The sequence below is a fragment of the Salvelinus fontinalis genome, chromosome 10 (assembly GCF_029448725.1).
Source record: "Salvelinus fontinalis isolate EN_2023a chromosome 10, ASM2944872v1, whole genome shotgun sequence".
Classification (NCBI taxonomy): Eukaryota; Metazoa; Chordata; class Actinopteri; order Salmoniformes; family Salmonidae; genus Salvelinus; species Salvelinus fontinalis.
Window position 1 is genome coordinate 42,852,923 of NC_074674.1, and position 16,322 is coordinate 42,869,244.

Here is a 16,322-nt window from a genome sequence, read left to right on the forward strand (position 1 = left end):
TGGGCGGAGCAGTTGCCGTAGCAGGCGGTGATACAGCCCGACAGGATGCTCTCGATTGTGCATCTGTAGAAGTTTGTGAGTGCTTTTGGTGACAAGCCGAATTTCTTCAGCCTCCTGAGGTTGAAGAGGCGCTGCTGCGCCTTCTTCACAACGCTGTCTGTGTGGGTGGACCAATTCAGTTTGTCCGTGATGTGTAAACCGAGGAACTTAAAACTTTCCACCTTCTCCACTACTGTCCCGTCGATGTGGATAGGGGGGTGCTCCCTCTGCTGTTTCCTGAAGTCCACGATCATCTCCTTTGTTTTGTTGACGTTGAGTGTGAGGTTATTTTCCTGACACCACACTCCGAGGGCCCTCACCTCCTCCCTGTAGGCCGTCTCGTCGTTGTTGGTAATCAAGCCTACCACTGTAGTGTCGTCCGCAAAATTGATGATTGAGTTGGAGGCGTGCATGGCCACGCAGTCGTGGGTGAACAGGGAGTACAGGAGAGGGCTCAGAACGCACCCTTGTGGGGCCCCGGTGTTGAGGATCAGCGGGGTGGAGATGTTGTTACCTACCCTCACCACCTGGGGGCGGCCCGTCAGGAAGTCCAGGACCCAGTTGCACAGGGCGGGGTCGAGACCCAGGGTCTCGAGCTTGGTGACGAGTTTGGAAGGTACTATACTATACTACTAAATGCTGAGCTGTAGTCGATGAACAGCATTCTCACATAGGTATTCCTCTTGTCCAGATGGGTTAGGGCAGTGTGCAGTGTGGTTGCGATTGCGTCGTCTGTGGACCTATTGGGTCGGTAAGCAAATTGGAGTGGGTCTAGGGTGTCAGGTAGGGTGGAGGTGATATGGTCCTTGACTAGTCTCTCAAAGCACTTCATGATGACGGAAGTGAGTGCTACGGGGCGGTAGTCGTTTAGCTCAGTTACCTTAGCTTTCTTGGGAACAGGAACAATGGTGGCCCTCTTGAAGCATGTGGGAACAGCAGACTGGGATAAAGATTGATTGAATATGTCCTTAAACACACCAGCCAGCTGGTCTGCGCATGCTCTGAGGACGCGGCTGGGAATGCCGTCTGGGCCTGCAGCCTTGCGAGGGTTAACACGTTTAAATGTTTTACTCACCTCAGCTGCAGTGAAGGAGAGCCCGCAGATTTTGGTAGCGGGCCGTGTCAGTGGCACTGTATTGTCCTCAAAGCGAGCAAAAAAGTTATTTAGCCTGTCTGGGAGCAAGACATCCTGGTCCGCGACGGGGCTGGTTTTCTTTTTGTAATCCGTGATTGACTGTAGACCCTGCCACATACCTCTTGTGTCTGAGGTGTTGAATTGCGACTCTGTCTCTATACTGGGACTTAGCTTTTTTGATTGCCTTGCGGAGAGAATAGCTACACTGTTTGTATTCGGTCATGTTTCCGGTCACCTTGCCCTGGTTAAAAGCAGTAGTTCGCGCTTTCAGTTTCACGCGAATGCTACCATCAATCCACGGTTTCTGGTTTGGGAATGTTTTAGTCATTGCTGTGGCTACGACATCGTCAATGCACTTTCTAATGAACTCGCTCACCGAATCAGCGTATTCAGCAATATTGTTGTTGGACGCAATGCGGAACATATCCCAATCCACGTGATCGAAGCAGTCTTGAAGCGTGGAATCAGATTGGTCGGACCAGCGTTGAACAGACCTGAGCGATGGAGTTTGTTGTTTTAGTTTCTGTTTGTAGGCTGGAAGCAACAAAATGGAGTCGTGGTCAGCTTTTCCGAAAGGAGGGCGGTGGAGGGCCTTATATGCATCGCGGAAGTTAGTATAACAATTATCCAAGGTTTTACCAGCCCTGGTAGCACAATCGATATGCTGATAGAATTTAGGGAGTTTTGTTTTCAGATTAGCCTTGTTAAAATCCCCAGCTACGATGAATGCAGCCTCAGGGTGTGTGGTTTCCAGTTTACAAAGAGTCAGATAAAGTTCGTTCAGGGCCATCGATGTGTCTGCTTGGGGGGGAATTAATACGGCTGTGATTATAATCGAAGAGAATTCCCTTGGTAGATAATGTGGTCGACATTTGATTGTGAGGAATTCTAGATCAGGTGAACAGAATGACTTGAGTTCCTACATGTTGTTATGATCACACCACGTCTCGTTAATCATAAGGCATACACCCTCGCCCATCTTCTTACCAGAAAGATGTTTGTTTCTGTCGGCGGAGACCGCTTCGTTTGCCCCTTTTACGGCGTCGCTTAGGGTCGCCGGCTGGGATCAGATCCATTGTATTGGGTGGAAGGCAAAACACTGGATCCGCTTCGGGAAAGTCATATTCCTGGTTGGAACGATGGTGAGTTGACGTTGCTCTTATATTCAGTAATTCCTCCCGACTGTATGTAATGAAACCTAAGATTACCTGGGGTACCAATGTAAGGAATAACACATAAAAAAACAAAATACTGCATATTTTCCTAGGAACGCGAAGCGAGGCAGCCATCTCGGTCGGCGCCGGAAGTTGTTTTGATGTTGTGTAACAGCAATGTGGTGGTCCTTTTGAAAATGGATGAGAGGAGAGAAAGAAAATATTTAGTAAGAGAATCAGGAGAATGTCAGGTCAGGAGAATGTCAGGTCAGGAGAATGTCAGATCAGGAGAAAGTCAGGTCAGGAGAATGTCAGATCAGGAGAATGTCAGGTCACGAGAATGTCAGATCAGGAGAATGTCAGACCAGGAGAATGTCAGGTCACGAGAATGTCAGGTCAGGAGAATGTCAGATCAGGAGAATGTCAGATCAGGAGAATGTCAGATCAGGAGAATGTCAGATCAGGAGAATGTCAGGTCAGGTGAATGTCAGGTCAGGAGAATGTCAGGTCAGGAGAATGTCAGGTCAGGAGAATGTCAGGTCAGGTCAGGAGAATGTCAGGTCAGGTCAGGAGAATGTCAGGTCAGGAGAATGTCAGGTCAGGTCAGGAGAATGTCAGGTCAGGAGAACACCTGTTCACTGTACCAGTAGTATTCAAACATTTGGTGGCACAGCTAGAAAGGAAAATGTTGAGAGCAATATTCTCTCTGAGCTGTGTGACCATGTGACCAGTCACCTCCAGGACAGCCGCGCAGGAACAAATGCCGGGCTGTGCAGAGACACAAGAGATTTGACTGAGTTCGCACCATTAGTTTGCACTATGTAGATGAATGTTTGTTTTCTGTGATCCAATCAACATTATATAAGGCCCTTTTGAACGCAACAAACCAAAACAAATCTAACTTTGCAAGATGATTGTGATTTTGTTGTTATTCTTTGCTATTTAGCGAGTTATTAGCCCAGTTCTAGGTAAGTATAGGTCAGCAATGTAGGCTACATTTGAAGCTGTCTTTGAAAAGCCAGTCAGGTAAAAAGGTTATGTCCTAATCAAAGGGGCAGTTTTGTATTTTGTGACAGGTTTGAATATGCATATAAGCCAAATATATATATATATATATATATATATATATATATATATAGTTGGATTCGACCTTTTGAACATTGAGATATTAAATAAATGATAGAGAAGAAGAATGGTTCTCTGTAGAAAGACAGACGGCTTTGGAATGTGTTGGGTGGAGACGGGAGGAGAGCAACGTGTTGATACAGGGGAGACAGACGGCTTTGGAATGTGTTGGGTGGAGACGGGAGGAGAGCAACGTGTTGATACAGGGGAGACAGACGGCTTTGGAATGTGTTGGGTGGAGACGGGAGGAGAGCAACGTGTTGATACAGGGGAGACAGACGGCTTTGGAATGTGTTGGGTGGAGACGGGAGGAGAGCTACGTGTTGATACAGGGGAGACAGACGGCTTTGGAATGTGTTGGGTGGAGACGGGAGGAGAGCTACGTGTTGATACAGGGGAGACAGACGGCTTTGGAATGTGTTGGGTGGAGACGGGAGGAGAGGAACGTGTTGATACAGGGGAGACAGATGGCTTTGGAATGTGTTGGGTCGACGGGAGGAGAGCAACGTGTTGATACAGGGGAGACAGACGGCTTTGGAATGTGTTGGGTGGACGGGAGGAGAGCTACGTGTTGATACAGGGGAGACAGATGGCTTTGGAATGTGTTGGGTGGAGACGGGAGGAGAGCTACGTGTTGATACAGGGGAGACAGACGGCTTTGGAATGTGTTGGGTGGAGACGGGAGGAGAGCTACGTGTTGATACAGGGGAGACAGACGGCTTTGGAATGTGTTGGGTGGAGACGGGAGGAGAGGAACGTGTTGATACAGGGGAGACAGACGGCTTTGGAATGTGTTGGGTGGAGACGGAAGGAGAGCAACGTGTTGATACAGGGGAGACAGACGGCTTTGGAATGTGTTGGGTGGAGACGGGAGGAGAGCAACGTGTTGATACAGGGGAGACAGATGGACATCTGTGGATTAGGTGAAGGAGGGGTTGAGGTCAGGAGGTGAGGTCAGATCCCCTGAAGGGAGTAATAAGGGTTTAGTATCCTGTTACTCTTTCCCTGTAGAACCATAAGATGTAAGGATTGGAGAGACGGAGGAGTGTCTTAAGGGGGATATATATACATGTATCTGAGATGGGAGAAATGTTGGGTTGTCTGATTACAGCTGTACAGAACATTTGGGAAGAATTAAACTTGGTTAAGATTCTCTAGTGTCCGTGGGTTATTTACTCTGAAAAATAAGAACCTAACAATATTTATTTAACTAAGCAAGTCAGTCAAAAACATATTCTTATTTACAATGACGGCCTACCTCGGGGAAACGCTCCCCTAACCCGGACGACACTGGGCCAATTGTGCGTCGGCCCATGGGACTCCCGGTCATGGCTGGTTGTGACACAGCCTGGGAATGAACCAGGGTCTATAATGACACCTTTAACACTGAGATGCAGAGCCTTAGAACGCCGCGCCACTCGGGAGACTAATTGGCAGAGGGGTAGCCTACATTGTGTTCGCTCCATTGGTTTTGTTGGTAGGCCTACATTATGCTCCAATAGCCACAATAGCCTATTGGCTACTTTCTAAAACTGTAAGGGTACAGCCTCCGTGTTCACTGTAAACACAGGCCGGAAGTTGCACAAAATTCTCACAACATTCAAGTTTCTGCTCACAAGACCAAAAAATGTGCTCAGTGCTTATTTGTATTTGTTCAACGCCTCAATTGATTTCATAAACTGTATTGGAATAATATGCTGTAGGTTTCAATCACCCCAAGATGATGCATGACAAGGTGGCCCAGAGGAAGCCAGTTGTGCTCAACCCCTACCTTGCCCCATTCTTCCAAGAGCACACTGAGTTTGAATGAAGACCTCTAGTGGGGTAAGTACTGTACATGACACTCAGCTTGCTATGTCTCTTATCCCCTGTCTTTTTACCCACAGAGTAACAGCCCTGGTGCTCTCTGTCTCTCATTTCTGTTCTTTCTTTTTATTTGCTTGTCCCCGGGGTGAGAAGAGCTGACCAATCAGAATTGAGGTTGCTTGTTACGGAGCCCGATGAGGAACACCTGATGCCGCGGTGACTTCTCTCTCCTGGATGCTCTCCTGCTCAAACCGTCCCGTTGTGTGTTTCACTGCCTCTGAACCCCCTTACTCTGAACAGAGTTGCCCGTGATCATAGATCTAGGATTGTACCCAATCCCAATCTTAACTCTGTCTCTCTCTCTCTCGTTTTGTCTCTCTCTCACCCACACCCCACACACACAGGCACACAGTATCGTGTTGTAATGAGTGTTGTAATGATGCTCTTTTTTGGTTACATATGTGTTAACTATTGTTACTTCTATTGTCAATTATTTTGTTAATATTGTTAACAATTTGAAATAAATCTATTTTATGTAAAAATGTATTATTTTTATTTTTACATTTAGATTTCAGGGATGAATTCACTGTACATTTACAGCAGGGATGCTGTATGCTGTAATTTGTTTTACAGTAAGGAAAATAGTAATGTAAAATATATAACAGCATCTATATTACAGAAATACTGCTCGAATTTCACCGTAAAATGCTGTAATTAAGGGTTTTTTGGCCAACGACCAAACCAAATGACGTAATTAAGAGCCAATGTTAACTTTTTTAATGTGGGTCTATGGCAGTCAATTGCAAAACATTCTAACAGTATTTCTGATTGTCTTCTCAACTCACCATCACATACTGTTAATGTTACTGTCTATGACAGTCAATTTCAAATGAGTCTCACATAATGGCTCTTACCTCATAATGTCTCTTACCTCATAATGTCTCTTACCTCATAATGTCTCTTACCTCATAATGTCTCTTACCTCATAATGTCTCTTACCTCATAATGTCTCTTACCTCACCACCACTAATGCATGTCATGTTGGAGCTTCTCAAAGTCAGGGGTCTCATCTCTCCTGTCACATCCAACCTGGATCGATACTTTGTTTTTAATGCAGACGACAGCATTGAATCATTGTACTATGAGTTTTAATGCTCGGAGGGAGACGGCACAGTACTTATCTTGTGTTGGTTAAGTCAAGAACCCCCGAATGTTGTTATCTACAGCATGAGGTCACATGACAGCTCGATCAGCTGTTGGATTTCACGGCATGTCAACTGACCCAGGAACACAGTCAGAACGGATGTTGCTGATTCGCTCACCTGTATAAGGTTGTTGTATTCCCCCTGCATTGCTTGCATTCAGTTCCCCAGATATGTCTGCTGCATCGGCAAGGAGACGCATTTTATGTTCACAGAAAGTGAACAAAGTTTGTTTTTTATATCCATTGTGAGGTGATATTAATAATACGCTGAGTAAAAGAGAATGTTTTTGGGGGATTTTTACCCTCCAGACATTATTTCCGAAAGGACTTAATGATGAAATGCCTATGTATGTTATGTTATGTTGTGAATTTGAACATGAATTATGTCCCTATTTAAGATTACTCTGATGTTTTTCGTACGATGTACCCAATGATTAATGAAAACTTGCTCGGTAGGTTTATGTCCTCATTGTGGTTTTACAGACGTGTTTAAAACGTCTTATTTACACACTTTATTTGAATATTTATGAAATGCATATTTTATATTTGGTAGCACTTATTTGTTTTTCCTTCGACTCCAACCCCCTTTCGATGTGGGTGGGGCTAGGTCTATATAAGGGTGCTAATTTTAAAGAAAACTCACAAAAGCTCTGAGGAAGGCCGCGAGGCCGATACGTAAAGCTCTGGGGAAGGCCGCGAGGCCGATACGTAAAGCTCTGAGGAAGGCCGCGAGGCCGATACGTAAAGCTCTGACGAAGGCCGCGAGGCCGATACGTAAAGCTCTGACGAAGGCCGCGAGGCCGATACGTAAAGCTCTGAGGAAGGCCGCGAGGCCGATACGTAAAGCTCTGAGGAAGGCCGTGAGGCCGATACGTAAAGCTCTGAGGAAGGCCGCGAGGCCGAAACGTAAATCTCTGAGGAAGGCCGTGAGGCCGATACGTAAAGCTCTGAGGAAGGCCGCGAGGCCGATACGTAAAGCTCTGGGGAAGGCCGTGAGACCGATACATAAAGCTCTGACGAAGGCCGCGAGGCCGATACGTAAAGCTCTGGGGAAGGCCGTGAGACCGATACATAAAGCTCTGACGAAGGCCGCGAGGCCGATACGTAAAGCTCTGGGGAAGGCCGTGAGACCGATACATAAAGCTCTGAGGAAGGCCGTGAGGCCGATACGTAAAGCTCTGGGGAAGGCCGTGAGACCGATACATAAAGCTCTGACGAAGGCCGCGAGGCCGATACGTAAAGCTCTGAGGAAGGCCGCGAGGCCGATACGTAAAGCTCTGACGAAGGCCGCGAGGCCGAAACGTAAAGTGTTTTAAAGATCAGTGATACTATCAAGAGCAGTGTGCAGTTTCCTGTTTCCTTCATATCCAATGTGAATGACATTGCCTCCTCTAGCAATTCCACAATTATTTCCACACCGTCGATAACCACCAATGAAATAGTGTTGTCATGCTCTGATCTCATATCTCCACATTGTTTTGTGAACAGGCGTGAGCACAATGGATGTGGTTTGATGTAGTTTACAAATGTAAGTTACCTGCCACAGTATATCTCTGTATATCTCAGAGTTCTGTGCTCAGATCTTTTGCTGCCAGTTGCTCTCTGTGTATACATTATCCCATATGAGGTCGTGACCCCTGGGTTTGGAAACCGCTGCCCTAATATGTTTTACGGTAAGGATAATGCTGTATATTTACAGGGAAAAGTTTTACAGTCAAAGAAAAAGACAGGGGCTCTCTCTCTCTCTCACACACACACACACACACACACACACACACACACACACACACACACACACACACACACACACACACACACACACACACACACACACACACACACACACACACACACACACACACACACAGGAAGTGAGGTATCTCACCATTCTCCTCCAGCTGGAAGTCGTCTTGGTATCTGTATTTTTCCGGTCCACACGCCACGAAGATGTCCTCGTCACCGAAGAAGTCCTGGAGACATGTCACCTGGTGGAACACAGAGACAGGAGGGTTAGAGGTCACACACACACACGCACAAACACACACAGCAGTGCAGCCACATGGAGAGGATCATGCATTAACATTTACATGTGGATCATTCAGCAGAAGCTGTTATCCAGAGCAAAGTCGAAGCAAGAAAGGGGGGGGGGGGGGGGGGTATTTAAGATACTCTTTGAAGAGGTTGGTTGTCAGGTGCTTTCAGAAGAAGGGCAGGGACTCTTCAGGGGGAAGCTGGTTCCACCATTGGGGTGCCAGGACAGACAAGAGTCTGGACTGGACTGAGTGGGAGCTGCCAAGAAACCAGAGGTGGCAGAGCGGAGTGCTCGGGTTGGGGTGTAGGGTTTGATCAGAGCCTGGTAGAGAGGGACAGGTCCTCTTGCTGTTCTATAGGTAAGCTCCATGGTCCTGTAGTGGATGCAAGCTTCGACTGGAAGCCAGTGGAGTGTGCGGAGGAGCAGAGTGACATGGGAGAACATCGAAAGGTTGAAAACCAGGCGGGCTGCTCCATTCTGGATAAGTTGTAGGGGTTTGATGGCACAGGCAGGGAGCCCAGCCAACAGTGAGCTGCAGTAGTCCAGACAGGAGAGATGACAAGTGCCTGGATTAGGACCTGCGCAGCTTCCTGTGTGAGGCAGGGTTGTACTCTACGGCTGTTGTAGAGCGTGAACCTGCAGGAGCGAGTCACTGCTTTGATGTTTACGGAGAACGACAGGGTGTTGTCCAGGGTTACGTAAAGGTTCTTTGCACTCTGGGAGGGCGACACTGTGGAGTTGTTGTGATGGAGAGGTCTTTGAGCGGCAAGCCTTCCCTGGGAGGAAGAGAAGCTCCATCCTGTCGAGTGTGTGTGTGCGTGTGCGTGTGTGTGTGTGTGTTGTCAGCCATTTGCAATGATACTACTAAAATAATCTAAAATCTCACCCTGTTCAGCATGGAATCAATGTCTAATGATATAGAACACCTACAGATCTATCCTGATGGTGTCAACATCAGTTATCTCTAACTACAACACATACAGATCTATCCTGATGGTGTTAACATCAGTTCGCTCTATCTACAACACATACAGACCTATCCTGATGGTGTTAACATCAGTTCTCTCTATCTACAACACCTACAGATCTATCCTGATGGTGTCAACATCAGTTATCTCTATCTACAACACCTACAGACCTATCCTGATGGTGTTAACATCAGTTCTCTCTAACTACAACACATACAGATCTATCCTGATGGTGTTAACATCAGTTATCTCTAACTACAACACATACAGACCTATCCTGATGGTGTTAACATCAGTTCTCTCTAACTACAACACATACAGATCTATCCTGATGGTGTTAACATCAGTTCTCTCTAACTACAACACATACAGACCTATCCTGATGGTGTTAACATCAGTTCTCTCTAACTACAACACATACAGATCTATCCTGATGGTGTTAACATCAGTTATCTCTAACTACAACACCTACAGACCTATCCTGATGGTGTCAACATCAGTTCTCTCTAACTACAACACATACAGATCTATCCTGATGGTGTTAACATCAGTTATCTCTAACTACAACACCTACAGACCTATCCTGATGGTGTTAACATCAGTTATCTCTATCTACAACACATACAGACCTATCCTGATGGTGTTAACATACGTTCTCTCTAACTACAACACCTACAGACCTATCCTGATGGTGTTAACATCAGTTCTCTCTATCTACAACACATACAGACCTATCCTGATGGTGTTAACATCAGTTCTCTCTATCTACAACACCTACAGACCTATCCTGATGGTGTTAACATCAGTTCTCTCTATCTACAACACATACAGACCTATCCTGATGGTGTTAACATCAGTTCTCTCTAACTACAACACCTACAGACCTATCCTGATGGTGTTAACATCAGTTCTCTCTATCTACAACACCTACAGACCTATCCTGATGGTGTTAACATCAGTTCTCTCTATCTACAACACCTACAGACCTATCCTGATGGTGTTAACATCAGTTCTCTCTATCTACAACACATACAGACCTATCCTGATGGTGTTAACATACGTTCTCTCTAACTACAACACCTACAGACCTATCCTGATGGTGTCAACATCAATTCTCTCTATCTACAACACATACAGATCTATATTAATTAACAGTACAACACATACAGGCCAATCTTTATGATGCCAGCCATTCCTAATGATAGTAACACTTTGTAATGATCTCAAATCTCACTCATGGACAGGACTAATGAAATGGAACACCTATAGGCCTATCCTAATGGTGTCAACATCAGCTCTCTATCCGTCTCTAATGATGTGTTCAGCGTGGACAGGACATGTGTCTAATGAAATGGAACACCTAAAGGCCTATTCTGATGAGGTAACACTCCCCCCTCTGGAAACATATACTTTGCCCTGTGGCAGGGATTCTGGTTTTGATTCCTGCATGAGCCCTACATAAAAATAATTAAAAAACACACACAAATCCTGTTAGAAAGCTACAGTTTATGAGTTTCCACACAATTAATGGCTTAGAATCCATTCCGATTCCATTATCAGCTAATCACTAACTGCGTTTGTTGCCATGTTGGAGGTGGACATTTACTGTAAATACCAATTGGATGTTTTCATGTGATTTGAACTAGATGAGAAATTAAGATTGGTTAATGGCCAACAAGCTGTGTTAACCATAAACTAAAAAGAACAGCTATCATGCTTGTAAACAAATTATAGAGTTTAAAAATCACATTGATATGAAAACGGCTGTGTTAACTAGTGACAACCCTTCACTTGGCTGCGTTGCCATGGAGCAAATTAAAATAAGGGGTGGAACTCGTGTTTTTGTACCTCCCCTTTTTCCCCCCCAGCTAATTATAATAATCCGTTGTATCATTTGTCAAATTGCACTTATTTGTTGAGCTAGTCTGCATCCAAAAAAAATAATATATATATATACAACCATTTTATACATGGTCAAATTGCGTGATATTATTGCATTTTAGAACCACGCCCTCCCCCGTCGCTCCGAAATGAATGGTTTTGACCACAAACGGCTTAGGCACATTCGTTTTGCGTGGCCCGGTTATGCAGGGTTTGCTCATTTTGCAATTGACCCTAAAAAGTAATCTACACCCAACGGGCCATGCCAAACGAATTCTCCCATTGCTTTAATACACGCTCCAAACCATTCAATAGTTAAGACTATCCATACTACCAGAGCTTATATTTTTTAATATGTCTATAGCGGCTTCGTGGCCGCAATTTACATCATGCATTGATATATAGAGCCAACTAGCTTACTGAAATGATAACAGAGAGAACAAGGAATATAGCCAGCTATTTGATAATGTCCGTGTGCATGTCCGTCATGATTTCACTTGAATTGTCAAACTAAAAAAAAGCCAGACAAACGACAAACCCTGAACATGTCAACAGCTCGTATAGACACGGTGTTAGCTAAGACATCTCTTGACTGGTAGTCTTTCTGAAATAATTATTTTCACCTGACAAGCAGTATGCCTTTCTTAACTGAAATGATGCTCAAATCACTTTCATTAGCTGGCTACGGTTAGCATGCTAGCTAGCTAACTAGTTTGACAGCTGTCAGTCAGTGCACTACAGCAAACGTTACTTGTTATTTCTCCACTCCAAGTGAACATCACCACGATGTTCCCACCCCCCAATTCCTGAATATGTATTCGCATCGAGCTGGAACCTAAATGAGAATATCCTTTCTAGGACAGGAATTAGGTGCGACAGCGTCCTCTGAAGTGGCCGTTAAGGCTAGGTTTAGGCTAGGGACGTCCCAAGGATACCAGATTGCCCTGGCGGTGCCAGAGGCGCAGTTGTGACTCTCTTAGAGTGGGCGTGTCTGTAGCACGGTACATCTCCCACTTCGAGGTAATGTGATGGGCTTGTGACTGTTGAGTAATCGCAGCACAATTCAAACGGTTTTGGTATGATGATATATAGCGGGTACTACCTGTTTGCTGAAATGGGTGCAAGAGGGACATTTATAATGTGTCTCGAGCATTTTTACGAGGTGCTGAAACCACTTATTCTCAACCATGGGTGGATAGCCGATATAAACCAAAGACTGTAAAAATGATAAAACATAAGCCTACATATCGCTCTTGTAATTTATTTGGCCAGGTCAAAATCAGCTGCCAAGTGCTGCTTGAATGCAGAGGTTGTCTTGCTGTATCTTTGTATTTCTGTCTTGCTACGGTATTCTGGGGTGATGCCTGAATAAATGTGTCAACATATTTGAGGTGTTGGCAGCTGCATAGGCTATTCTCGTTGACGTTTTATCCCATAACTCTCTGTACCTCGCCGTTGTAATCTACTGGGAAGCCAAAATGTTCCTAAACTGGAGATTTTAAATGATAATGGAGGATCCTCCTGGTTTATCGACCCCACCTCTCGTCGTCATACAGAACTAGTTTCCGGCTGCGCCTCACAAAAGGACAGTTTGAAATACCCCAGTTAGAAGTTGTTTTATAACGTGCGTACAGGCTCATTGTTTTAACGGAAAAGCCGGAAATGTTTTTTTCAGCACAGATTTACTCAAGATGCATACAACGCAGTGTAGGCATAGGCTATAGGCCTAATGTTTATTTTTTTTCTAGATATATATTTGTTTAATGTATGTAATGTAATGCAGACTGAACAAGGTCCCGTACCGAACAGTTCGGCACGAATATGTGTACCGTTACACCCCTAATATAAGGGAATGATGGGAAATTGTTTTGGAGTACTTTCATTTAAATTATGGACAGAAAGACTAGTTAAACTCCATCTTCCACTGAATGAGAAGGTGCATTTATCACAAAACCTGTTGATTTTGCCAATTATTTTAATGACTATTTTATTGTCAAAGTGGGAAAACTCAGACAGGAAATGACAACAACAAACAGTGAGCCATCATACTCATGCATAAACAACCTTAATAAGGAAGAGAAAGCGGGAGGAAATGATTGTTGTCCATCAATAATGAGAAACCACCTGGTATTGATTGACAACCTAGATGAAAAGCTACTGAGGCATTCTGAACACTTTTGCCACTCCTGTGTGACATATCTTAATCTGAGCCTAGAGAAAAGTGTTTGTCCTCAGACCCGGAGGGAAGCTAAAGTCATTCCGCTACCCAGAGTTGTAAAGCGGCTTTTACTGGTTCTAACAGCCGACTAATCAGCTTCCTGCCGACTCTTAGCAAACCTTTGGAAAATATTGTGTTTGACCAAATACAATGCTATTTTCCCTGTAAACAAATGAACAACAGACTTTCAGAGTGTTTATATAGAAGGGCACTCAACATGTACTGCACTGACACAAATGACTGATGATCGGTTGAAAGAAGTTGATAATAAGAAGATTGTGGGATCTGTACTGTTAGATTTCAGTGCAGCCTTTTATATTATTGACCGTAACCTGTTGAGAAACGTATGTGTTATGGCTTTTCAACCTCGGCCATATCGTAGATTCAGAGCTATCTATCTAATAGAACTCAGAGGGTTTTCTTTAATGGAAGCTTCTCTCTTAAACATGTAAAGTGTGTTGTACCGCAGGGCAGCTCTCTAGGCCCTCTACTCTTTTCTGTTTTTACTAATGACCTGTCACTAGTATTACACAAAGCCTGTGTGTCTATGTATGCAGATGATTCAACATTATACATGTCAGCAACCACAGCTAGTGAAATCACTGCAATCCTAAACAAAGAGTTGCAGTCAGTTTTAGAATGGGTGGCCAGTAATAAACTGGTCCTGAACATCTCTAAAACTAAGACCATTGTATTTGCAACAAATCATTCCCTAAATTCTAGACCTCAGCTGAATCTGATCATGAATAATGTGGCTGTTGAGCAAGTTGAAGAGACTAAATTACTGTGTGTTGCTTTGGATTGTAAACTGTCATGGTCAAAACATATAGATTCAATGGTTGTAAAGATGGGGAGAGAGAGTTCTGTCCGTATAAAGAAATTCTCTGCTTTTTTGACACCAACCTCCACAAAGCAAGTACTGCAGGCTCTAGTTTAGTCTTATCTTGATTATTGTCCAGTCGTGTGGTCCAGTGCTGCAAGGAAAGACCTAGTTAAACTGCAGCTGGCCCAGAACAGAGTGGCACATCTTGCTCTTTGCTGTTATCAGAGGGCTAACATCAATACTATGCATGCCAGTCTCTCTTGGCTAAGAGTAAAGGAGAGACTGTCGCATCTTGTTAACAGACTGAACAAAAATATAAATGCAACAGGCAACAATTTCAAAGATTTTGCGGAGTTACAGTTCAATTTAGGAAATCAGACAATTGAAATAAATTAGGCCCTAATCTATGTATTTCAAATGACTGAGCAGGGGCTCAGCCATGGGTGGGCATAGGCCCACCCACTTGGTAGCCAGTCCCACCAACTGGGGACCCAAACCCAGTCAATCTGTCATGGACGTCGATAGAACCGGACCAAGGTGCAGCGTGGTGAGCGTACATATTCCTTTTTATTAGGATGACGCCGACAAAAACAATAAACAAAAAAAAAAAACGACAGTGAAACTTAAGGCTATAGTGCCACAAACAAAGACGACTTCCCACACTGAAAGGAGGGAAAAGGGCTACCTAAGTACGGTTCACAATCAGAGACAACGATAGATAGCTGTGCCTGATTGAGAACCATACCCGGCCAAAACATAGAAATACAAAATCATAGAAAACAAAATCATAGAATGCCCATCCCAAATCACACCCTGACCAAACCAAATAGAGACATAAAAAGGCTCTCTTAGGCCAGGGCGTGACACAATCAGAATTTGTTTTTCCCACAAAAGGGCTTTATTACAGACAGAAATACTCATTTTTTGTGCATATGGGTCATTTCTGAGATCATTTATTTCAGCTCATGAAACATGGGACTAACACTTTACATGTTGCGTTTATATTTTTGTTCAGTATATAAGAAACAATAATGTGTTGAAATGTCAAATAATTTGCAGAGTCAACTTACACACAGCACTTACCCCACCAGACATGCCACCAGGGGGCTTTTCACAGTCCACGAAACAAGAACGAATTCAAGGAAACATACAGTTTAATACAGAGCCAAGATTGCATGGAACTCCTATCCATCTCATATTGTGCAAGTGAAAGCAAAGCAAAAAACTATATGTATATATATCATGGCGATTTTCCCCTATGTGATCTACTATTTGACCTAAATATTTTGTGTGTATGTACTGATAGATGCAACTGACTAGAAATGTAATATATTAATATACATGTAATATATGAATATAAATGTATATATGAATATACAGGTGATATACGAATATAAATGCAATATATTAATTCTGGCCAGCAGCATACCACCCTGCATACCACTACTGGCTTGCTTCTGAAGCTAAGCAGGGTTGGTCCTGGTCAGGCCCTGGATGGGAGACCAGATGCTGGTGGAAGTGGTGTTGGAGGGCCAGTAAGAGGCACTCTTTCCTCTGGTCTAAAACTAGTTCCCAATGCCCCAGGGCAGTGATTGGGGACACTGCCCTGTGTAGGGTGCCGTCTTTCGGATGGGACGTTAAACGGGTGTCCTGACTCTCTGAGGTCATTAAAGATCCCATGGCACTTATCGTAAGAGTAGGGGTGTTAACCCCGGTGTCCTGGCTAAATTCCCAATCTGGCCCTCAAAAACCATCATGGTCACCTAATAATCCCCAGTTTACAATTTACAATTGGCTCATTCATCCCCCTCCTCTCCCCTGTAACTATTCCCCAGGTCGTTGCTGCAAATGAGAACGTGTTCTCAGTCAACTTACCTGGTAAAATAACGGTAAAATAAAATAAATAAAAAATACATGTAATGTATGAATATACATGT

The 16,322-nt window shown here is 44.2% G+C and overlaps 1 protein-coding gene across 1 annotated transcript in view; it reads right to left on the reverse strand.

Moving 5' to 3' along the window:
- The window catches only part of dclk1a (doublecortin-like kinase 1a), a gene marked incomplete in the record, with an annotated part of 194,899 nt that overhangs the window by 92,915 nt on the left and 85,662 nt on the right, over positions 1–16,322 (reverse strand). The window contains 1 exon segment of the mRNA XM_055936842.1: positions 8,349–8,448. Within this exon segment, the coding sequence (XP_055792817.1) occupies positions 8,349–8,448 (100 nt within the window).